Source organism: Carcharodon carcharias, chromosome 4 (genome assembly GCF_017639515.1).
Source record: "Carcharodon carcharias isolate sCarCar2 chromosome 4, sCarCar2.pri, whole genome shotgun sequence".
Taxonomy (NCBI): domain Eukaryota; kingdom Metazoa; phylum Chordata; class Chondrichthyes; order Lamniformes; family Lamnidae; genus Carcharodon; species Carcharodon carcharias.
This window is the reverse complement of record NC_054470.1, coordinates 15,934,013-15,951,962: the sequence shown is the minus strand read 5'-3', so window position 1 is coordinate 15,951,962 and position 17,950 is coordinate 15,934,013. Positions and strand designations below refer to the sequence as shown.

At 43.2% G+C, this 17,950-nt stretch overlaps 1 protein-coding gene across 10 annotated transcripts in view; it reads right to left on the bottom strand.

Moving 5' to 3' along the window:
* The window catches only part of LOC121276954 (casein kinase I), a 284,162-nt gene extending 266,460 nt beyond the window's left edge, over positions 1–17,702 (bottom strand). For 6 of the 10 annotated variants that reach the window (XM_041185686.1, XM_041185693.1, XM_041185694.1 and 3 more), the window contains exons 1-2: positions 17,503–17,702; positions 11,897–12,308 (exon numbers count right to left, since the gene is read on the bottom strand). In XM_041185686.1, the coding sequence (XP_041041620.1) occupies positions 11,897–12,053 (157 nt within the window). In that variant the 5' untranslated portion in view covers positions 12,054–12,308; positions 17,503–17,702. Of the gene's footprint in view, positions 1–11,896; positions 12,309–14,060; positions 14,244–14,542; positions 14,597–16,650; positions 16,947–17,502 lie in introns of those variants that run through there. The other 4 variants (XM_041185689.1, XM_041185690.1, XM_041185688.1 and 1 more) reach the window with 4 other exon arrangements.
* Between the last annotated feature and the right edge of the window lie 248 nt (positions 17,703–17,950).

The window sequence follows — 17,950 nt, the reverse complement described above, 5'->3', positions numbered from 1 at the left end:
TCTCACTCAGCCAAACGATGCTGGAGAGGCTTTGGAGGAGGATGGTTAGGACCACCAAAGAGACCGTTAACTTTTAAAAAGAAATCCAAGTTCCCGACAAGATGACAAGTCTTAAAACTTAGTTTGCTTGTTACAAACAAAGCAACATTGGCTAAATAGTATTGCGTGGGCACCTTATATGTTAAACTACAGGAAAGTACTTTCCCCACTAACTTTTACTATAAACGAAAATCCCACACTGTGGTTATACTTCACACTAAGTAGGCCCTCTATTCCACTGGAACGAGTCCAAAGTGATTCTTAACACCCAAGGGTTTACTTCTGTTCTTTTCCTTTCCCAGCCTGGTGACTTTTAAACCCAGAACTGTCTTTCATGGCGAGGGTTCTCCTGGAGATTCATTCTCTAGCTCAAGCTAGTTGAATCTTCCAGCCTCGTTTTAAATTCTCACAAATTTGGTCTTTTCAATCAGAGTGTGAACTCCCACATTCCTGAGGGGTGAACCATAGAGACTTGCTGCCTCTAGCTGGTCTCTCTTTCTATCCCAGCAGAATGACCTGTGAAATTCAAGGATATTTTTTTTAAGAGAATTAGAACTCCACTGGCCCTTTATCCAGCTCTACTTGTCCCACCACCCCCCCCCCCACCACCCCCCTTAAACTAGCTTATATTTCACCTCTCTTCTATTTTTACTTAGTTCTGTTGAAGAGTCATACGGCGTTGAAACGTTAACTGTGTTCCTCTCCGCGGATGCTGTCAGACCTGCTGAGTTTTTCCAGGTATTTTTGTTTTTATCATTTAAGAGAACCGTGTAAACCGATCTTAAATGGTTTAGAAATATAGAAACACAAAAAATAGCAGCAGGAGTAGGTCATTTGGCCCTTTGGGCCTGCTCTACCATTCAATATGACCAAGGCTGATCCTCTATCTTAACGCCATACTCCCGCTCTTTACCCATTCCCATTGACACCTTTAGAGTCCAGAAATCTCTCTATTTCCTTCTTAAATATATTCAGTGACTTGGCCTCCATAGCCTTCTGTGGTAGAGAATTCCACAAGTTCATCACCCTCTGAGTGAAGAATATTCTCAGCCCTGTATCCTTAGACTGTGACCCCTTGTTCTAGAACCCCGCCCCCCACCACCCCAGCAATAGGAAACATCAGCCCTGCATCCAGTCTGTCCATCACTGTCAGAATTTTATATGTTTCAACGAGATCCCCTCCCATTCTTCTAAACTCCAGTGAATACAGGCCTAGTCGACCCACTCTCTCCTCATACGACAATCCTACCTTCCCAGGAATCAGCCTGGAGAACCTTCGTTGCACTCCCTCCATGGCAAGTACATCCTTTCTTCGTTGAGAACAAAACTGCACATAATACTCGAGGTATAGGCTCACCAAGGCCCTGTACAGCTGCAGTAAGACATCCTTGTTCCTGTACTCAAGTCTTCTCGCAATAAAGGTCCACATAGCATTTGCCTTCTTAACTGCTTGCTGCACCTACATGCTTGCTTGTTTTCAGTGACTGGTGTACAAGGACACCAGGTCCCTTTGTACATCAACATTTCCCAATCTGTCACCATTTAAATAATACTCTGCCATTCCGTTTTTCCTACTGAAGTGGATAACTTCACACTTATCCACGTTATACTGCATCTGTCTAAATCACCATGAAGCCTCTTAATAGCCTTCTCACCTCTCATATGCGCAGCAAGTTGTATGTTGTCAGCAAACTTGGAAATATTACATTTGGTTCCCTCATCCAAATCATTGATATATATTGAGAATAGCTGGGGCCCAAGCACTGATTCCTGCGGTACCCACTAGTCACTGCCTGCCTCTCCAAAAAAAAACCTGTTTATTCTTACTGTTTCCTGTCTGCTAACCAATTCTCAATCTATGCCAATATATTACCCCAATCCCGTGTGCCTTAAATTTGCACACTAATCTCTTAGGTAGGACTTTATCAAAAGCTTTCCAAAAATCCAAATACACCACATTCACTGGTTCTCCCTTATCTATTCCACAAGTTACATCCTCAAAAAACTCCAGTAGGTTTGTCAAACATGATCTCTCTTTCATAAATCCATGTTGACTTTGTCTAATCACATTGACATTTTCTAAGTGTCCTGTTATCACACCTTTTATAATAGGCTCTAGCATTTTCCCTATTACTGATGTTAGGCTAACCGGCCTGTTATTCCCTGTTTTCTCCCCCAATTCTTTTTTAAATAGCGGGGTTATATTTTCCACCCTCCAATCTGCTGGGACTGTTCCAGAATCTACAGAATTTTGGAAGGTGACAGCCAATGCATCCACTATTTCCACGGCCACCTCCTTTAGCACCTTGGGATGTAGATTATCAGGCCCTGGGGATTTATCAGCTTTCAGTCCCATTCACCTTTCTAGCACTATTATTTCAGTAACACTAATTTCCTTCAATTCCTCCTTCTCTCTGGACCCTCGGTTCCCTAGCATTTCCGGGGAGTCTTTTGTGTCTTCCTCCTGAGGACAGAACTAAAGTAGTTGTTTAATTACTCTGCCATTTCCTTGTTCTCTATTATAAATGCTTCTGTTTTGCACTGTAAGGGACCTACATTCATCTCCAGTAATCTTTTTCTTTATACGTACTTATTGAAGCTTTTACGGTCTGCTTTTATATTCCTTGCAAGTTTACTCTCATACTCTATTTTTCCCCTCTTAATCTCTTGGCCCTCCTTTGCTCAATTCTAAACTGCTCCCAATCCTCAGACTTGCGACTTTTTCTAACAACTTTATTTGACTCCTCTTGGGATCTGATACTATCCTTAGTTTCTTTTGTTGGCCATGGTTGGGCTGCTTTTCCGATAGTGTTTTTTGCACTGGAAAGGAATGCATAACTGTTGCAACACATGCATTCATTCCTTAAATATTAACCATTGCTTCCTATGCACTTCTCCCCCCCTCTCAAAGCCCATTTCCATGGCAACGGGGATCGCATGGGCTTTGTATTCCAGTAGAAATGATGACTAGCTATCCTACAGACCCCAACTTCATTCCATCATAAAATTAAGTAAACAGACAGGTTAAAATATAGCCATTAATAAAACCTGACATTTTTAACCTTCCAGGGATCTTGGAAATTAACAGTCTATCACAGCCAGCTTCTGCCATTGTTTACAAGTGTGAACGTCTTGCACCTTTTTCCCAGTTTAACAATCTGCCCCCGCTTTAATCTTTAACAATCAATCAAACCACCCTGATTTGCTGCCAGCTGAACTCAGAATAAGTCAAATGACCCTCTTCATTACTCCATTTTACCCTACCTTAAAACTCAGTCCCAAAATATAACAGTCTTATAACACCTCACATTTGAAAGGGGGTAGCGTGTCAGGAAGGATGAGGAGGGATAGATTATCATAGTGTTACAATCGTTGGCCAGACCCTGGGACACTGGGGAAGATCCAGTTAGGAACCAATAATGTTTTGTTTAAAGCAGATAAAAGTTGAGATTCAAGACATCTGCTTCTGGAATAAAGCCACAAGATTCCACTGGTTTCGAACAAATAAAAACAAAATTTACCATTCAAGTTCAGAAACTGAAACATTTTACAATGTGTATCTTATACTATAACATTCAGATTAAGTGTGAGGTACGTGTGAATTAACGAATGAACTGTGGTCAAGCATATCACACTACAGAGTAAATGACAGATGCAACCAAGACAGAGCCCATAGATTTCTCAAGAACCCACCCAGGCATTAATAAGCACAAGGTCAAACAATATCAGGACAGGATTACAGTTATCTCCAGGACATAAAACGTTTCTCGGACTGCTGTTCCCATCACATTCTGAAATCCACACTCAGTGCCATGCGCCGCCATATGAACACACTCGACCTCTCCCTCCAGCAGCATCGCCGTACCCTTTTTCAAAGCTGCGCGTGCCCCCAGTTTCATTTTATTCTTCGGCTCATCCGACGCCTCAACAAGAAACTTTTTCTCTTTCTCTCAAGTGCTAAGGAACGCAAGCTCCAACAACTCATCGACACCAACACCCATCTAGGACCCTCCACCCCTGCCTGTCCCTCTGTCCCCACCCTTTCTTCCAATCCCAACCCCAGCCGTGTATTCACTATACCCCCTGACCTTCCCCTCTCCGATGCTGAACGTTCTGTGCTCAGCAAAGGACTTAGTTTCATACCCTTACGCTCTCACCTCAATGAATTTCGGGCTCGGCATGATACTAAACTCTTCTTCCGCCGTCTTCGTCTCTGGGCTCACTTCTTTGGGCAGGAGTCCTCTCCCAGTTCAACGGATCCTTTTACCCATCTCCAATATTCTCCCTCCACCTGGACCCCTCCCTCTGGATTCTTACCTTCTCTTGATCTTTTCATTGAGAACTGTCGGCGCGACATTAGTCGTCTCAATTTCTCTGCTCCCCTCACCCATTCTAACCTGTCTCTCTCTGAACTTACTGCACTCCATTCTCTCAGGTCCAACCCTGACATTGTCATCAAACCTGCTGACAAGGGTGGTGCTGTTGTTGTCTGGCGCACTGACCTCTACCTCGCGGAGGCTGAGCGTCAACTCGCAGATACTTCCTCCTACCTCTCCCTGGACCATGACCCCACCACTGAACATCAAGCCATTGTTTCCAGGACTGTCACTGACCTCATCTCCTCTGGGGATCTTCCTCCCACAGCTTCCAACCTGCTAGTCTCCCAACCTCGGACGGCCCGCTTCTATCTCCTACCCAAAATCCACAAACAGAACTGCCCCGGTAGACCGATCGTCTCAGCTTGCTCCTGCCCCACAGAAATCATTTCTCGTTATCTTGATTCCCTTCTCTCTCCCCTTGTCCAGTCCCTTCCCACCTACATCCGTGATTCCTCTGACACCTTACGTCACATCAACAATTTCCAGTTCCCCGGCCTCAACCGCTTCCTCTTCACCATGGACGTCCAATCCGTCTACACCTCCATCCCCCACCAGGATGGTCTGAGGGCCCTTAGCTTCTTCCTCGAACAGAGGCCCGAACAATCCCCATCTACCAGTACTCTCCTCCGTCTGGCTGAACTTGTTCTCACGCTGAACAATTTCTCCTTCAACTCCTCTCACTTCCTCCAAATAAAAGGTGTGGCTATGGGTACCCGCATGGGCCCCAGCTATGCCTGTCTCTTTATGGGGTATGTGGAACACTCCTTGTTCCAGTCCTACTCCGGCCCCCTTCCACAACTCTTTCTCCGGTACATCGATGATTACTTCGGTGCCGCTTCATGCTCTCGTCAGGACTTGGAAAAATTTATTAATTTTGCTTCCAATCTCCACCCCTCCATCATTTTCACGTGGTCCATCTCTGACACTTCCCTTCCCTTCCTTGACCTCTCTGTCTCAATCTCTGGTGATAGACTGTCCACCAATATCCATTACAAACCCACCGACTCCCACAGCTACCTCGACTACAGCTCCTCACACCCCGCTTCCTGTAAGGACTCCATCCCATTCTCTCAGTTCCTTCGCCTCCGTCGCATCTGTTCCGATGATGCTACCTTCAAAAACAGTTCCTCTGACATGTCCTCCTTTTTCCTTAACCGAGGTTTTCCACCCACGGTCGTTGACAGGGCCCTCAACCGTGTCCGGCCCATCTCCCGCGCATCCGCCCTCACATCTTTTCCTCCCTCCCAGAAACATGATAGGGTCCCCCTTGTCCTCACTTATCATCCCACCAGCCTCCGTATTCAAAGGATCATCCTCCGCCATTTCCGCCAACTCCAGAATGATGCCACCACCAAACACATCTTCCCTTCACCCCCCTTATCGGCATTCCGTAGGGATCGCTCCCTCCGGGACACCCTGGTCCACTCCTCCATCACCCCCTACTCCTCAACCCCTCCTATGGCACCACCCCATGCCCACGCAAAAGATGCAACACCTGCCCCTTCACTTCCTCTCTCCTCACCGTCCAAGGACCCAAACACTCCTTTCAAGTGAAGCAGCATTTCACTTGCATTTCCCCCAACTTAGTCTACTGCATTCGTTGCTCCCAATGTGGTCTCCTCTACATTGGAGAGACCAAACGTAAACTGGGCGACCGCTTTGCAGAACACCTGCGGTCTGTCCGCAAGAATGACCCAAGCCTCCCTGTCGCTTGTCATTTTAACACTTCACCCTGCTCTCTTGCCCACATGTCTGTCCTTGGCTTGCTGCATTGTTCCAGTGAAGCCCAACGCAAACTGGAGGAACAACACCTCATCTTCCGACTAGGCACTTTACAGCCTTCCGGACTGAATATTGAGTTCAACAACTTTAGGTCTTGAGCTCCCTCCCCCATCCCCACCCCCTTTCTGTTTCCCCCTTCCTTTTTTTTCCAATAAATTATATAGATTTTTCTTTTCCCACCTATTTCCATTATTAAATATTTTAAAATCTTTTATGCTCTCCCCACCCCCACTAGAGCTATACCTTGAGTGCCCTAACATCCATTCTTAATTAGCACATTCGTTTAGATAATATCACCAACTTTAACACCTATGTGTTCTTTTGTTCTATTGTTGTTGACATCTTTTGATGATCTGCTTCTATCACTGCTTGTTTTTCCCTACAACCACACCAACCCCCTCCACTTCTCTCTCTCTCTCTCTCCGCACCCCCCACACACCTTAAACCAGCTTATATTTCAACTCTTTCTTGGACTCGAACTCAAGTTCTGTCGAAGGGTCATGAGGACTCGAAACGTCAACTCTTTTCTTCTCCGCTGATGCTGCCAGACCTGCTGAGTTTTTCCAGGTAATTCTGTTTTTGTTTTGGATTTCACCATCCGCAGTTTTTTTGTTTTTATTAATATCACTGAAACACTGCTTCACAAAGGATTCCCAGTTTCACCTTCAAAGATCACTCCTTGGAATTCTCTCCAAAAGTCACTCCCACTCGGACAGCTTTAACAATGGCCCACTTCTCAGGGTTTCAATCTCGCCTTTCAAGATTCCTTCTTCCTGGATTCCCAAGTACACTCAAACATAAGTTTACAAACACACATTCAGGTCTATGGCTATGACAAGCAGAACACCACTGCTCTAAAGGAGTACCTCTGCCCCAGTGGCCCTCTTTACTTAAAAAATCTTACCTCCGCAGCCCTTTCTTTAGCTTAACTGGGACCTGTCCCTGTCTCTGTGACACTTCCAGGCTGACTTCCCGAAACTGACTGCCTTAAGAGGAGTTGTTCACTGACCCTTGGACTGATCTGGTGACCTATCCAAAGACTCCCAGGGGGTCCTACCCTTTTTACTAGGCAGGGACCAATGTAACAAGCATTGGAAGATCCTGTACCTTAAGTGTTATAATCTCCATCGTCTGCTGATTTAACAACCAGGGACACAACAATCAATGGTTTCGTGACAACAGTCACAAAGAATCTCTTTGGAACCCTGAAAAATGTGAGGTAATACACTTTGGAAGGAGTAGTTTGACAAGTAAGTATTCAATGAATGGCATGACACTAGGAAGTTCTGAGGAACAAAGGGATCTTGGCGTGTGTGTCCGTAGATCTCTGAAGGCAGAGGGGCATGTTAGTGGGGGTGGTGAAAAAGGCATTTGGGACACTTGTCTTTATCAATCGAGGCATAGATTATAAAAGTAGGGAGGTCATATTGGAGATGTATAGAACCTTGGTGAGGTCACAGCTGGAGTACTGCGTGCAGTTCTGGTCACCACATTATAGGAAGGATGTGATTGCACTGGAGGGGGTGCAGAGGAGATTCACCAGGATATTGCCTGGGATGAAACATTTAAGTTATGAAGTGAGGTTGGATAGACTTGGGTTGTTTTCGTTGGAGCAGAGAAGACTGAGGGGCGACCTGTTCGAGGTGTACAAGATTATGAGGGGCATGGATAGGGAGTGGCTGTTCCCCTTAGTTGAAGGGTCAGTCACGAGGGGACACAAGTTCAAGGTGAGGGGCAGGAGATTTAGGCAGGATGTGAGGAAAAACTTTTTTACCCAGAGGGTGGTGACAGTCTGGAATGCGCTGCCTGGGAGGGTGGTGGAAACAGGTTGCTTCACATCCTTTAAAAAGTACCTGGATGAGCACTTGGCACATCATAACATTCAAGGTCATGGGCCAAGTGCTGGTACATGAGATTAGGTAGGTAGGTCAGGTGTTTCTCACATGTCGGTGCAGACTCGATGAGCCGAAGGGCCTCTTCTGCACTGTGAGATTCTGTGAACTCCGAACAGAGCCATTTCAGCACTATAGTGGGATAACAACCTGATTGTGATTGAAGGGATTCAACCAGGATGGAATTGCAGGAAAATTGGGCATGGATTTGGGAGGCAATATCAGATTCAGGTATTAAAAAAAAGTTATGGGAAGTGTAGAAAAGGGGACATTTTCTCTACTAATTTAAAAACGCCTTACTTGCATTTGAAACATAAGTATTAAAATTTGGCATTAAATTTGAGGCTAGGATTTTCAGAATCATAAAAAGCATGTTATTCAAAGCACACACTAGATCAGCCTTTCAATACTGCATTAGTTCAAATCTTCACATAAATAGAATCATCACAGCAAGGGTATGCTACCATTTATACCCACTAAAATTAGATTTTGTAATCAACAAGAGACCATTATAAAACTTACGACCATATCTTTGCAAAATTTAATCTATGGTTGAAATAGCTGGAAATAAATCTAGCATACCTAGCTTCATATACCTTACTCAGGAACCCACTTTGCAGAGACAAGAACAAGAGAATTTCATGGGATCTAAACTACTAACAGATCATAAATTCCACTTTAAGAAGAAAATTGCAAATGTAAAATATATGAACCAAAATTCTCAATTTTCCTATGCACTTAATAAATTTTTCTAAATTCATGAGTTTGGCAGTCAGTAAAATCACTTTTGGCCTCATGAAATATTGTAGAAAATTAAATGCTCCAACAAATAAAGAGAGGTACTTTTTGAAAGGCATCAGTATGAAAAAATTAAAAGAGTACATATTTGGTAGTAACACAAATAAGGGATTCAGAGGAAGCCAGACCACAAAAGAGAAGTTTAAGCAGTTTAAAAACTGCATCATAAGTCAAATGTCAACTCCCAGATGGAGCACAAGTTAAGATGCAATGAAAATTTCCCGAGTACACCAGCCTATTCTTACAGGTGAAGTCTTACAGACATCACCAGCATAATTATTTTCTAATTTCCACTCCAGTTGTTGTTGTGGCCCCCAAGATTGGGGCTGTGAGCCCGGAGCCACAAGTGACAAGGTCGACTTGCTAACATTAATTGCCATGGCTCTGTCTGCTGTTGAGGAGCAGTGTAGGCCAGGTTGAAAAAAAATTATGCTCTGGGAGGTTAATGAATCATGTGTTACCCGATATGCCATCTCCTTTAAACTCCGGCCCCCAACAATTACTTCTCAAAGGAATGGGGGTTGGGGGCAGGGAACTAAATCCATGGTATCACTCATTTAGTATTTCCGGGAATGCATTCCCCCTAAGCTTTCCAAAACCACGTCTCCAATCTCAATCTACCGTCACACTGCTGCAACATGCAAAATGTTAACATTAACATCAACATTTCTGTAAATCAGGAGTTCCTCAGCTTTTTGTCTTAATGGCTCACTTAATTGCACACCATGGAACATGATTAATTTTACATTTAAGGCAGCCAATGCTCCAAATACTTTGTATTTATCCGAAACTGGGTATATTAACAGATCTTGGTATTCTACTTTAGGATTTATTCAACAATAAAGCAGCAGTGTGGACTGCTTCTTGCAAATTCCAAAGACGCAAAATTTAAACACAATAAATTAACCCAGTAAGAGATATAATCACAAAACGAACTGAAGTGCTTCAACCTGATGTCCAGATTGCCAGAGCTGCTGAGCCAAATACAGCCCAGGAGACAGTCTTGGCTCAGTGGTAATATACTCGTGTTCGGAGATAGAAAGTTGTGGGTTCAAATCCCACTAAAGAGGCTGGAATACAAAGTCTAGGCTGACACTCCAACGCAGTATTGAGGGAATGCTGCACCATTGAAGGTGCTCCCTTTTGAAAGAGCTGTTTTCCTTTTCATTTATCCTTTCGTGGGAGTGAGTGATGCTGGCAAGGCCAGCATTTGTTGCCTAGCCCTAATTTCCCTTGAACGGAGTGGTTTGCTAGGCCATTTCAGAGGGCAATTAAGAGTCAACGACATTCGTGTGGATCTGGAGTCGCACGTAGACTGGACCAGGTAAGGATGACATTTCTTCCTCTCTAAGGGATGTTAAACCGAGGCTCCATCTGCTTCAAATGGACAGAAAAGATCGAATGATACTGTTTCAAAGAAGAGCTGTAATGTTTTCCTCCATTATCTTGGGCAATATTTATCCCTGAACCCACATCCAGCCAAAATCACATTGCTGTTTCTAGAATTTTGCTGTCTGCAAATTGGCTGCCACATTTCCTACATTACAACAAGGATTACACTTCACAAGTACCTCAATAACTTCACTGCATTTTAGGGCACAGGACGTCATGAAAGGCACTCTATTAATCCACATCTTTCTTTCAGACACTCCTTTCTTTTTTTTTAAAAAAGAAAAAACAATCAGTGCTAACAAGAGATAATCTGAGATAATTTCATGTTTGCTGAGCTGGATGAAGACTGCTCAGATTTGACTTGCTTCAAGCCCTTGAAAACCAGAAAGCAACATTTTACTAATCCAGTTTGCACAGATGAATTTACTAACTCACGAATCACATTGCATTCAATTTTCCTTTGACTAATTCTTGTCTAATTGTTTCCCCTGCTTCAGCTTTTGATCTACCTCACTGGATCTCCTAACTGCAAAGAAAGAGTTCACCTTTTACCAAAGCAGAAAACATATTTTGTCACTGATGCACATGCAAGCCTATAAATATCCTTTAACACACTTAGTTTAAGTCATAAAATCAGAAAGAATAACACAATAAAAACCCAATTTTGCCTGAAAGAAGGCACTAATATATTTTTTAATCAAACTACATTAGCAGATCAGGTATTATAATTATAACCATGGTCAGAATTTTATGCCCCCCATCCCCACTAAATCCACACATGCCCACACCACATCACAGGCTGGCAAGGGAGCACCTAAAAATCAGATGGCGTTGGGGGGGGGGGGGTGCCACAGTGCCCATCACCTACTAGCCTCAGCTGGAATTTTACCATTAGCGAGGTAGATACTGGGCAGTCCACCCACGTTTGGTCCAACTGAGGCCCTTAAATGACCAATTAATGGCATATTACTGGGGGGTGGGGGGGATGTGTGTGTACATGTGAGTAATTGACATGTGGCAGGGCCGCCAGGTAAATTCTGCACTCAAAAGGCAGCAACACCCCACCCCCAAATGGTAACTGCCACCCCTACTTGTCAACCCACGCCCTTCCTGATCGGAGGCCCCCCACCTTCCCAGGGACTGGCCGACTGGACCGAGCAAAGCCAATCTGAAGAACATGGGGGTCCAGCCCCCCCCATTGCTGTTCATCGTAAGGGACTGCTGGAGTCCCAGCAATGGTCACCACTCCAAGTGGTGCTGCTGGGACTAGAAAGCAGCCAGCCAACAGCTTAGCCGGCAGGGCTGGGAGCTGGGAAATCCACATGGGGGCAGAAGCCACGACCTCAGGCAGGCAGTTAATAGCCTGTCAACCATAAAATTTAGTTGTGGCTTCCTGGCACAGCAGAGGTAGGCTCGCCACTGACCTGTTTAAAAAAAAAAAGGGGTGGGGGGCAGGGTCACTGCCTCCGTGAAAAATTCCACCCCAGCTTTCAAGTTTAAAAATAAATAATCTAGAAAACCAGAAGTCCAAGTAATTGCAACATTTCAATAACTGCTCGAAATTCAAATGTTATAAATGAAGTCAAACAATTGTGCATTTTAAGACCGTCTTACCTAATCTAAGTTCTCCAAAGTTACCACATCCTATCTTTTTTCCAACCCTGAAGTTGGGTCCAACCATTAAAACACCAGAACTGTGGGCACTTCGTCCACCACTCCTGCCCATTCTAGATCTTTCATCCACTTTATCTTTATCTTTAGTTTTCTCCATAATGAGTTCCTGCTTAGAGCAATTTTCTGTATGTACTCGGTTATGCACTTTCAGACTGTATAGTTCCACAGCGGAAGCATCATTTGGAATAAAATCAGTGTAGCAGCACTGGTGTTCAATCACAGGTAGAGTATTCAAAAATCATTATTTTCATCCCATTCGCAAAGGCTTCCTTGGTAACAACAAAAATGAACAAATTCCACCATTTGTACAGGATATTCGTCCCAACTAACGGTACACCCAATTGTTGAGGACCTGAAAAATAAAATAAAAATTAATTATTAAATCAAACAGTGTTATCACTTTGATATATAAAAGTGGGAAGAAAACAGGCTTCGTAGTACACACCAGCCATGAACATCTACACCATCAACAACTCACTTCAGGCAAAGCACCACATACTTTTCCCAACAGTATAAAGAGACGCACAACTTGTCAAAGGTCAAAACTAATAAGGCAGTTGATGCCCTCAAAGAACAAAGCGTTCTACATGCACCCTGCCTTCAGCAAAATGCCAAGTTAGTGGAGCTGGGTAACTAATATTCTTGCTGAAGCAGGCAAAAACATTGCCCATGCACACACAAAAACAAAAATTGTAATGTTGCACATTTTTACTAATGTTGCAATAAAGTAAATAGAAACGAATTCATAAACAAATTTGGATTTTAAAAAAAAATCAGTTTTGTCGAATTCCTCACGGACTAGTCTACAGAGTGACTAAATAGTTCAGACTCCAAAAACGCAAGCACACCCTCGCAAGTAAATTTTAACAACTCCAAGAACTGCCCAATTTCATTGAGAAGTTAAAATGTGTTTTTTTTTAAAAAAAGGTTTCCCAGTAAAAGGTCCTTTCTAAAGATCCTCTGAATGTGCTAAGCAGAGCTGCAGGATGTTGCTCTACTGGAAATGAGTAGACATCTAAAGCCTGTCAAAATGTCAGCCAAACATGCCCACTAAACAAGCTTGCTTGGTGTCTTCACTCACTGAGGCGGCAGTGACAATTTCAGAAGAGATCTAATTCCTTACAAAGAGCTTGCAGTAATTTATTGATAGATCAACTTTTATTGTGGTGTACACTGGTGTTTCCAAACATATGATTAAATTCCCAGAACTCCTCAGTTTGATTGGGATCAAAAGTGCTTAAACAATTAACCTTCATACTGTAATAGTATTGGACTACAAGCCTTTGAGAAAAAAGTCAGATTCGGAATTAAAACAAACTTTGCAGGCTCTTAGGTATTGTCAAACTTCTTGTTGGAATTTGAATGATTTTAATTAAGTGGATATTTTAAGATTATAGGTTTAATTCAGACCAGGAACTTTTTTTTTGATAAAAATGAAGCTCAATGCATAAGCTCTCCTGTTCCACTGTCAGAAAATCTGCATTCTCATCAATAATGTTCTTCTCTTTTCTGAATCAATTCTATCTCCAAAGTAAAATCTTCACAGTTCAAAACTGGAGCTTTTCTACCTCTTATACCTTAGTCCCAAGGTAATTCCCATCACTGAATTAGATATGAAACACAAAGATTTTTCCGACTGATGAAACGGTTAAGCAAATATGTTAAAGCAAAAAAGGTGGGCAACACAGTAGCTACTGCGATTTTGTCACTTGTCATTTTCAAATTTAATTGGGTTACATTTGAAAATTATGCGCAATACTGGGAAATCATAACCTTAGATATAACTAGTTTTGAAGCTAAAAGTTCTGTTGGGATTCACCATCTATTATTTCCCCAACTTGGCATGCAAAATCAGCGTTTAAAATTTGGTAGGAACTCCAAATAGTTGCCACACCAGAAAAGTTACACATGGAACAAATGCAAAGGGAGGAGAAGAAGCAGGGGCTACTGCCAGTCTATAGAAAACTGTGGATCCTCTTTACTTCTTCATTTGGTCTTTAATTGCATGTATAACTGTGGCTCTATACTCACTTCCTTGTTGCCAGTGTCATGTTACCTGTCAAAAACAAACTCATTCTCTCACAGAGACAAAATCATAACCCACCAGCACAGCAACAAATACATCAGCTCAAGTGCAGCACCCTACTGTGGCGCCTCCTCTACCACTGCTGCCTCCATCACTGCTACAGCAATTCAGAAAGAAATTGCTTGGAATCCACAAAAGATCAGATTTATTTTGCTTTATTGTAGGTGGAAGAAAGTTTTTAAATATTTTCGTATCCTACGATTTGATCTGCCCCATCAATTTTCTTATCCAATGACTTTTAAATCACCTTGAAAAATAAGCAGAGGAAATAGAACAAATGAAAGGCAGGTATTACATCCAATATTTTAATTGCTCATCGAGTACAGGTTTAAGCAATAAGAGCCCCATTGTGAAGTAGCAACACGTGGCAGTGCGATTTAGGTCAATAACACCAAACACTGCCGATGAATGTTGTGGAAGAAACACAGAAGAATCAAGTCACTCGCTCATACTCAGCCTGTTTACAGAGGAAACCCCTGGTGGCTCAGAAAAAAATGCACCTTCATGTGTGATATTGAGCCAGGCTGGGAATGTTCCAACTTGCTTCAGTGCACCTGGGGTAGGAGAAACAAAACTACTTAGGGACTGGAAAGTACACGTCAACATAGAATATGCTCAACTGTGATGTTCTTCATGATTTAATCGTTTATCAACACGGATTGTCCCAAGCTCCCGATAAAGAATGACCACTGTAACCAGTAAGCAGAGAACCATCAGCATCCATAGAAATATTTCCTCATATGATTCAATTTCTACAGGAGAAGAAAGAAAACTGGATGGAAAACGATAATTCAAAGGCCTGGCAGCCAATAGCCATCAACTGCAGCCAAGTAAGTATGTTTAACTAAGGGGGAAAAGGGCAAGTTGGGAATCTACAGCCCACCCCAAAAATCACTTTGAAGTATCCATATGTGCATGTAACTCAGCCTACAATTTTAGCACAGCAGACTTATTTAACTTAATATAAAATGTGTGTTCACTCCTTTTCACATTAATAGCACCACATCTAGTTTTGTACTAAATAAGTCAGAAAATATTGGTATGCAAAATGGTCTGAAGCCAATATAGTTAGAAGTAAGGTCAAGAACCCATTATACTTACTTGTAGAAAAGACAAGCTAATTCATCTGTGGTCAGTTTGTTACATAATTTACTTGGTAAACCAAAACATGGCATTGTCCAACATGCTGTGGCATGTGGTGCAAAGTCACAAACTCCTGCTTGTCTATCTTGCACTAAATATTTCCTTATAAAAAGAGGCAAAGCAAAACTACCACTCATTCTCATATGCCAACAGGCTTATTTTCCTCTGCACGCTATTTCTAATGAACTGGTTAACACCTAACTACTGTTTTAACAAACATTAATCCAATAAACTTAAACATCTGATCACGTTCTACTTCATAAATAGTCACGAGATAGAAAGAACAGAAAATGGAAAAGGATGCATCAATAATCCTCTCTCAAACAGCAACAGCTTTATAACAAACAATTCAAGCCTTTGTTCCTGGCCCAAATTCTCAACTTCAATAAATACTCCATAAACTTTCAAGACTTAAACACGGAACAACATTCTCATTAAAGAGAATCAAATACAGAAGCATAACTTAAAAATACACTGTACTTTTACATTTTGATAACCTTAATCTTTGTTCACAGCTCATTAACTAATATGCAGTCTGCAAATGATATATTCAATTTAGATTATTTCTGAACTATCACTTGCTTGACGCACTAATTTACAAGAACCACACAATGTACCAGTGTACACCTACTGATGGCTGCCTTTCAAGCTATCCTTCCTTCTACCAATGTATAACCTTCAATCAATCCTCACGACAACATCCATTTCTTTAAGGTTGTTCTTACTGTAACATAAGGATGGAAACGTGGAATCTTTTGCCCTTTGTTCCAGAACACACCATGAAGACACTGACCTCACCAAGTGCCCTTAAATCAGTTACTTTATATTGAGAAAGCAGGGTGCCCACAGAATAGGATCATAAAAATAATTCATTGCATATGTTAGTTTTGGAGGTCAGATAAACCATCAGCGACTCAGGTCTGCAGAACTGCCTTCATGAATTGCAGAGCATATGTTAGAAAAATATTGATACACAAGAGTCGTTACAAGGTATTAATTCCTTCTTACTGCCTACAATATGAACCCTTCAATGAGATTACAGTCTCATAACCAACTGCTTGTTATTCTCCATTTAATATATGTGGTCTGAAAAGAACAGGCCGTGGCCGGTCACAAAACAGGTTTTGTATCCAATGTGAGAGGCAGGCCCAAGTCAACAGCAGCTCACTTGTTGAACAGAATAAATTACATTTCACAGTTGGCCAGGCATCATTCTATATGCTCTTTACTTTTACAACTCGCAGGGCTTGGCTTTGGTTAGCCAGTGCTAGCGAAATCAGGCCCATGTAAACTAAAACATGCAACACATGGAAATTCCAGCAACCCGAGAGAGCCAACATCCCCCACACGAACGGCCAGGAAAAGATGGGAAAGCACTGGCGAGACCCTGCAGGCCTCAGTGGGGAAGCGCTGCCGCAAACCACCCTGTAACTCCCGACACCAGATAAAGGCTGAACTGTTTTACCCTGTCTGCCTGCCACCAAACGCGATCGGGCTGCTTGCTCTCCTTCCGAAACTGTATTGACAAACATTGCGACATCACAGGGTTCGGAAACTGCGAGTTCACCGGGAAGCGTCGGGAGGCTTGCTCTTCCTCATTGGAAGCTGGGAACAAAGTGCTCCTGCACATTGCTCGGGCGAGCTTTCTCCTCACCTAGTCTGCAATAATGAAGCGAAAGGCAGCGAGCGCTGTAGCGGTAGCCAGCACAGCACCCAGAGCAGTGACATCCTGCAGCCATGGCAGGCGGAGTACCCACTGCACAAAGCATTCAGAGACACCACATCCAAGTAATTCCCAACCCAATGATACATTGTCTCATCTGTTGAACAACGAACACTTATTTTTATAACCGGTTATTAAATAAACAAAGAAACACTGATGTAGCGAATTCCAGCAAAGGCCGGTCCATCCTTCCCAGCGGCCTTACATCTTGTTAAAAAAGTTACAATGTCTCAAGCTACAATGTCTCAAGCTACAAATAAAATTAGATTCTAACTCTTTGCCTCGCCTAGCGTGACACCAATTCAATTCGATAACCTTCCCTGCCAACACCATTCCTCCCCCCACCCCCCCCAAAACGGAGGCTGGGATTCAAATCGGAGGGACATAGAAGCTGCTCCCCCATTCCCCAGGAGAAACTTCCCCCCCCCCCCAAAAAACACACATACAGCCGGACACCACTCCAGAAAAGGATGGGGACATGCAGGGGGTATTATATAAATACAGCCCCAGGTTGCATGCGCGCACACCCAGGTTCACAGCTATGGAAACGCACACCCAAGTTCACACACTGAATAAACACAAATGCACACAGACCTGCTCGGGGGATTTTTTTTCTCTTTTTTTTGCAGTTATTTGAATATAAAGTGCGTCGGTTTAAAGCGATAGTCCGGCTATCCGTGTGCTAAGAGAGGGTTTACTGGGAGGTTTAAATGCAGCGACAGCAGCAGCTCCTAGTTACTGCTGTGAGCTGAGGCCCCGCAGCCCCGGCTCCTCCAGTCTCAGCTTCTCCGCTTTTTGTTACAAAATGTTCCGAGTCACCGAGCTCCAGCGGAAATCCCGGGAAAGCCCGTGAGTGACAGGGCGCTGACCAATCGGCGCTAAGGAATGCCCCAGAGCGGCAGAGCGCTGACCAATCGGCGCTAAGGAAGTGCCCCTGAGTGACAGCGCGTTGACCGACCAGCGCCCGGGAAAAAAAAACACCGGGTGATAGCGAACTAACCAATCAGCACCCGGAAAAGCCTCTGAGTGACAGCGCCGTTGA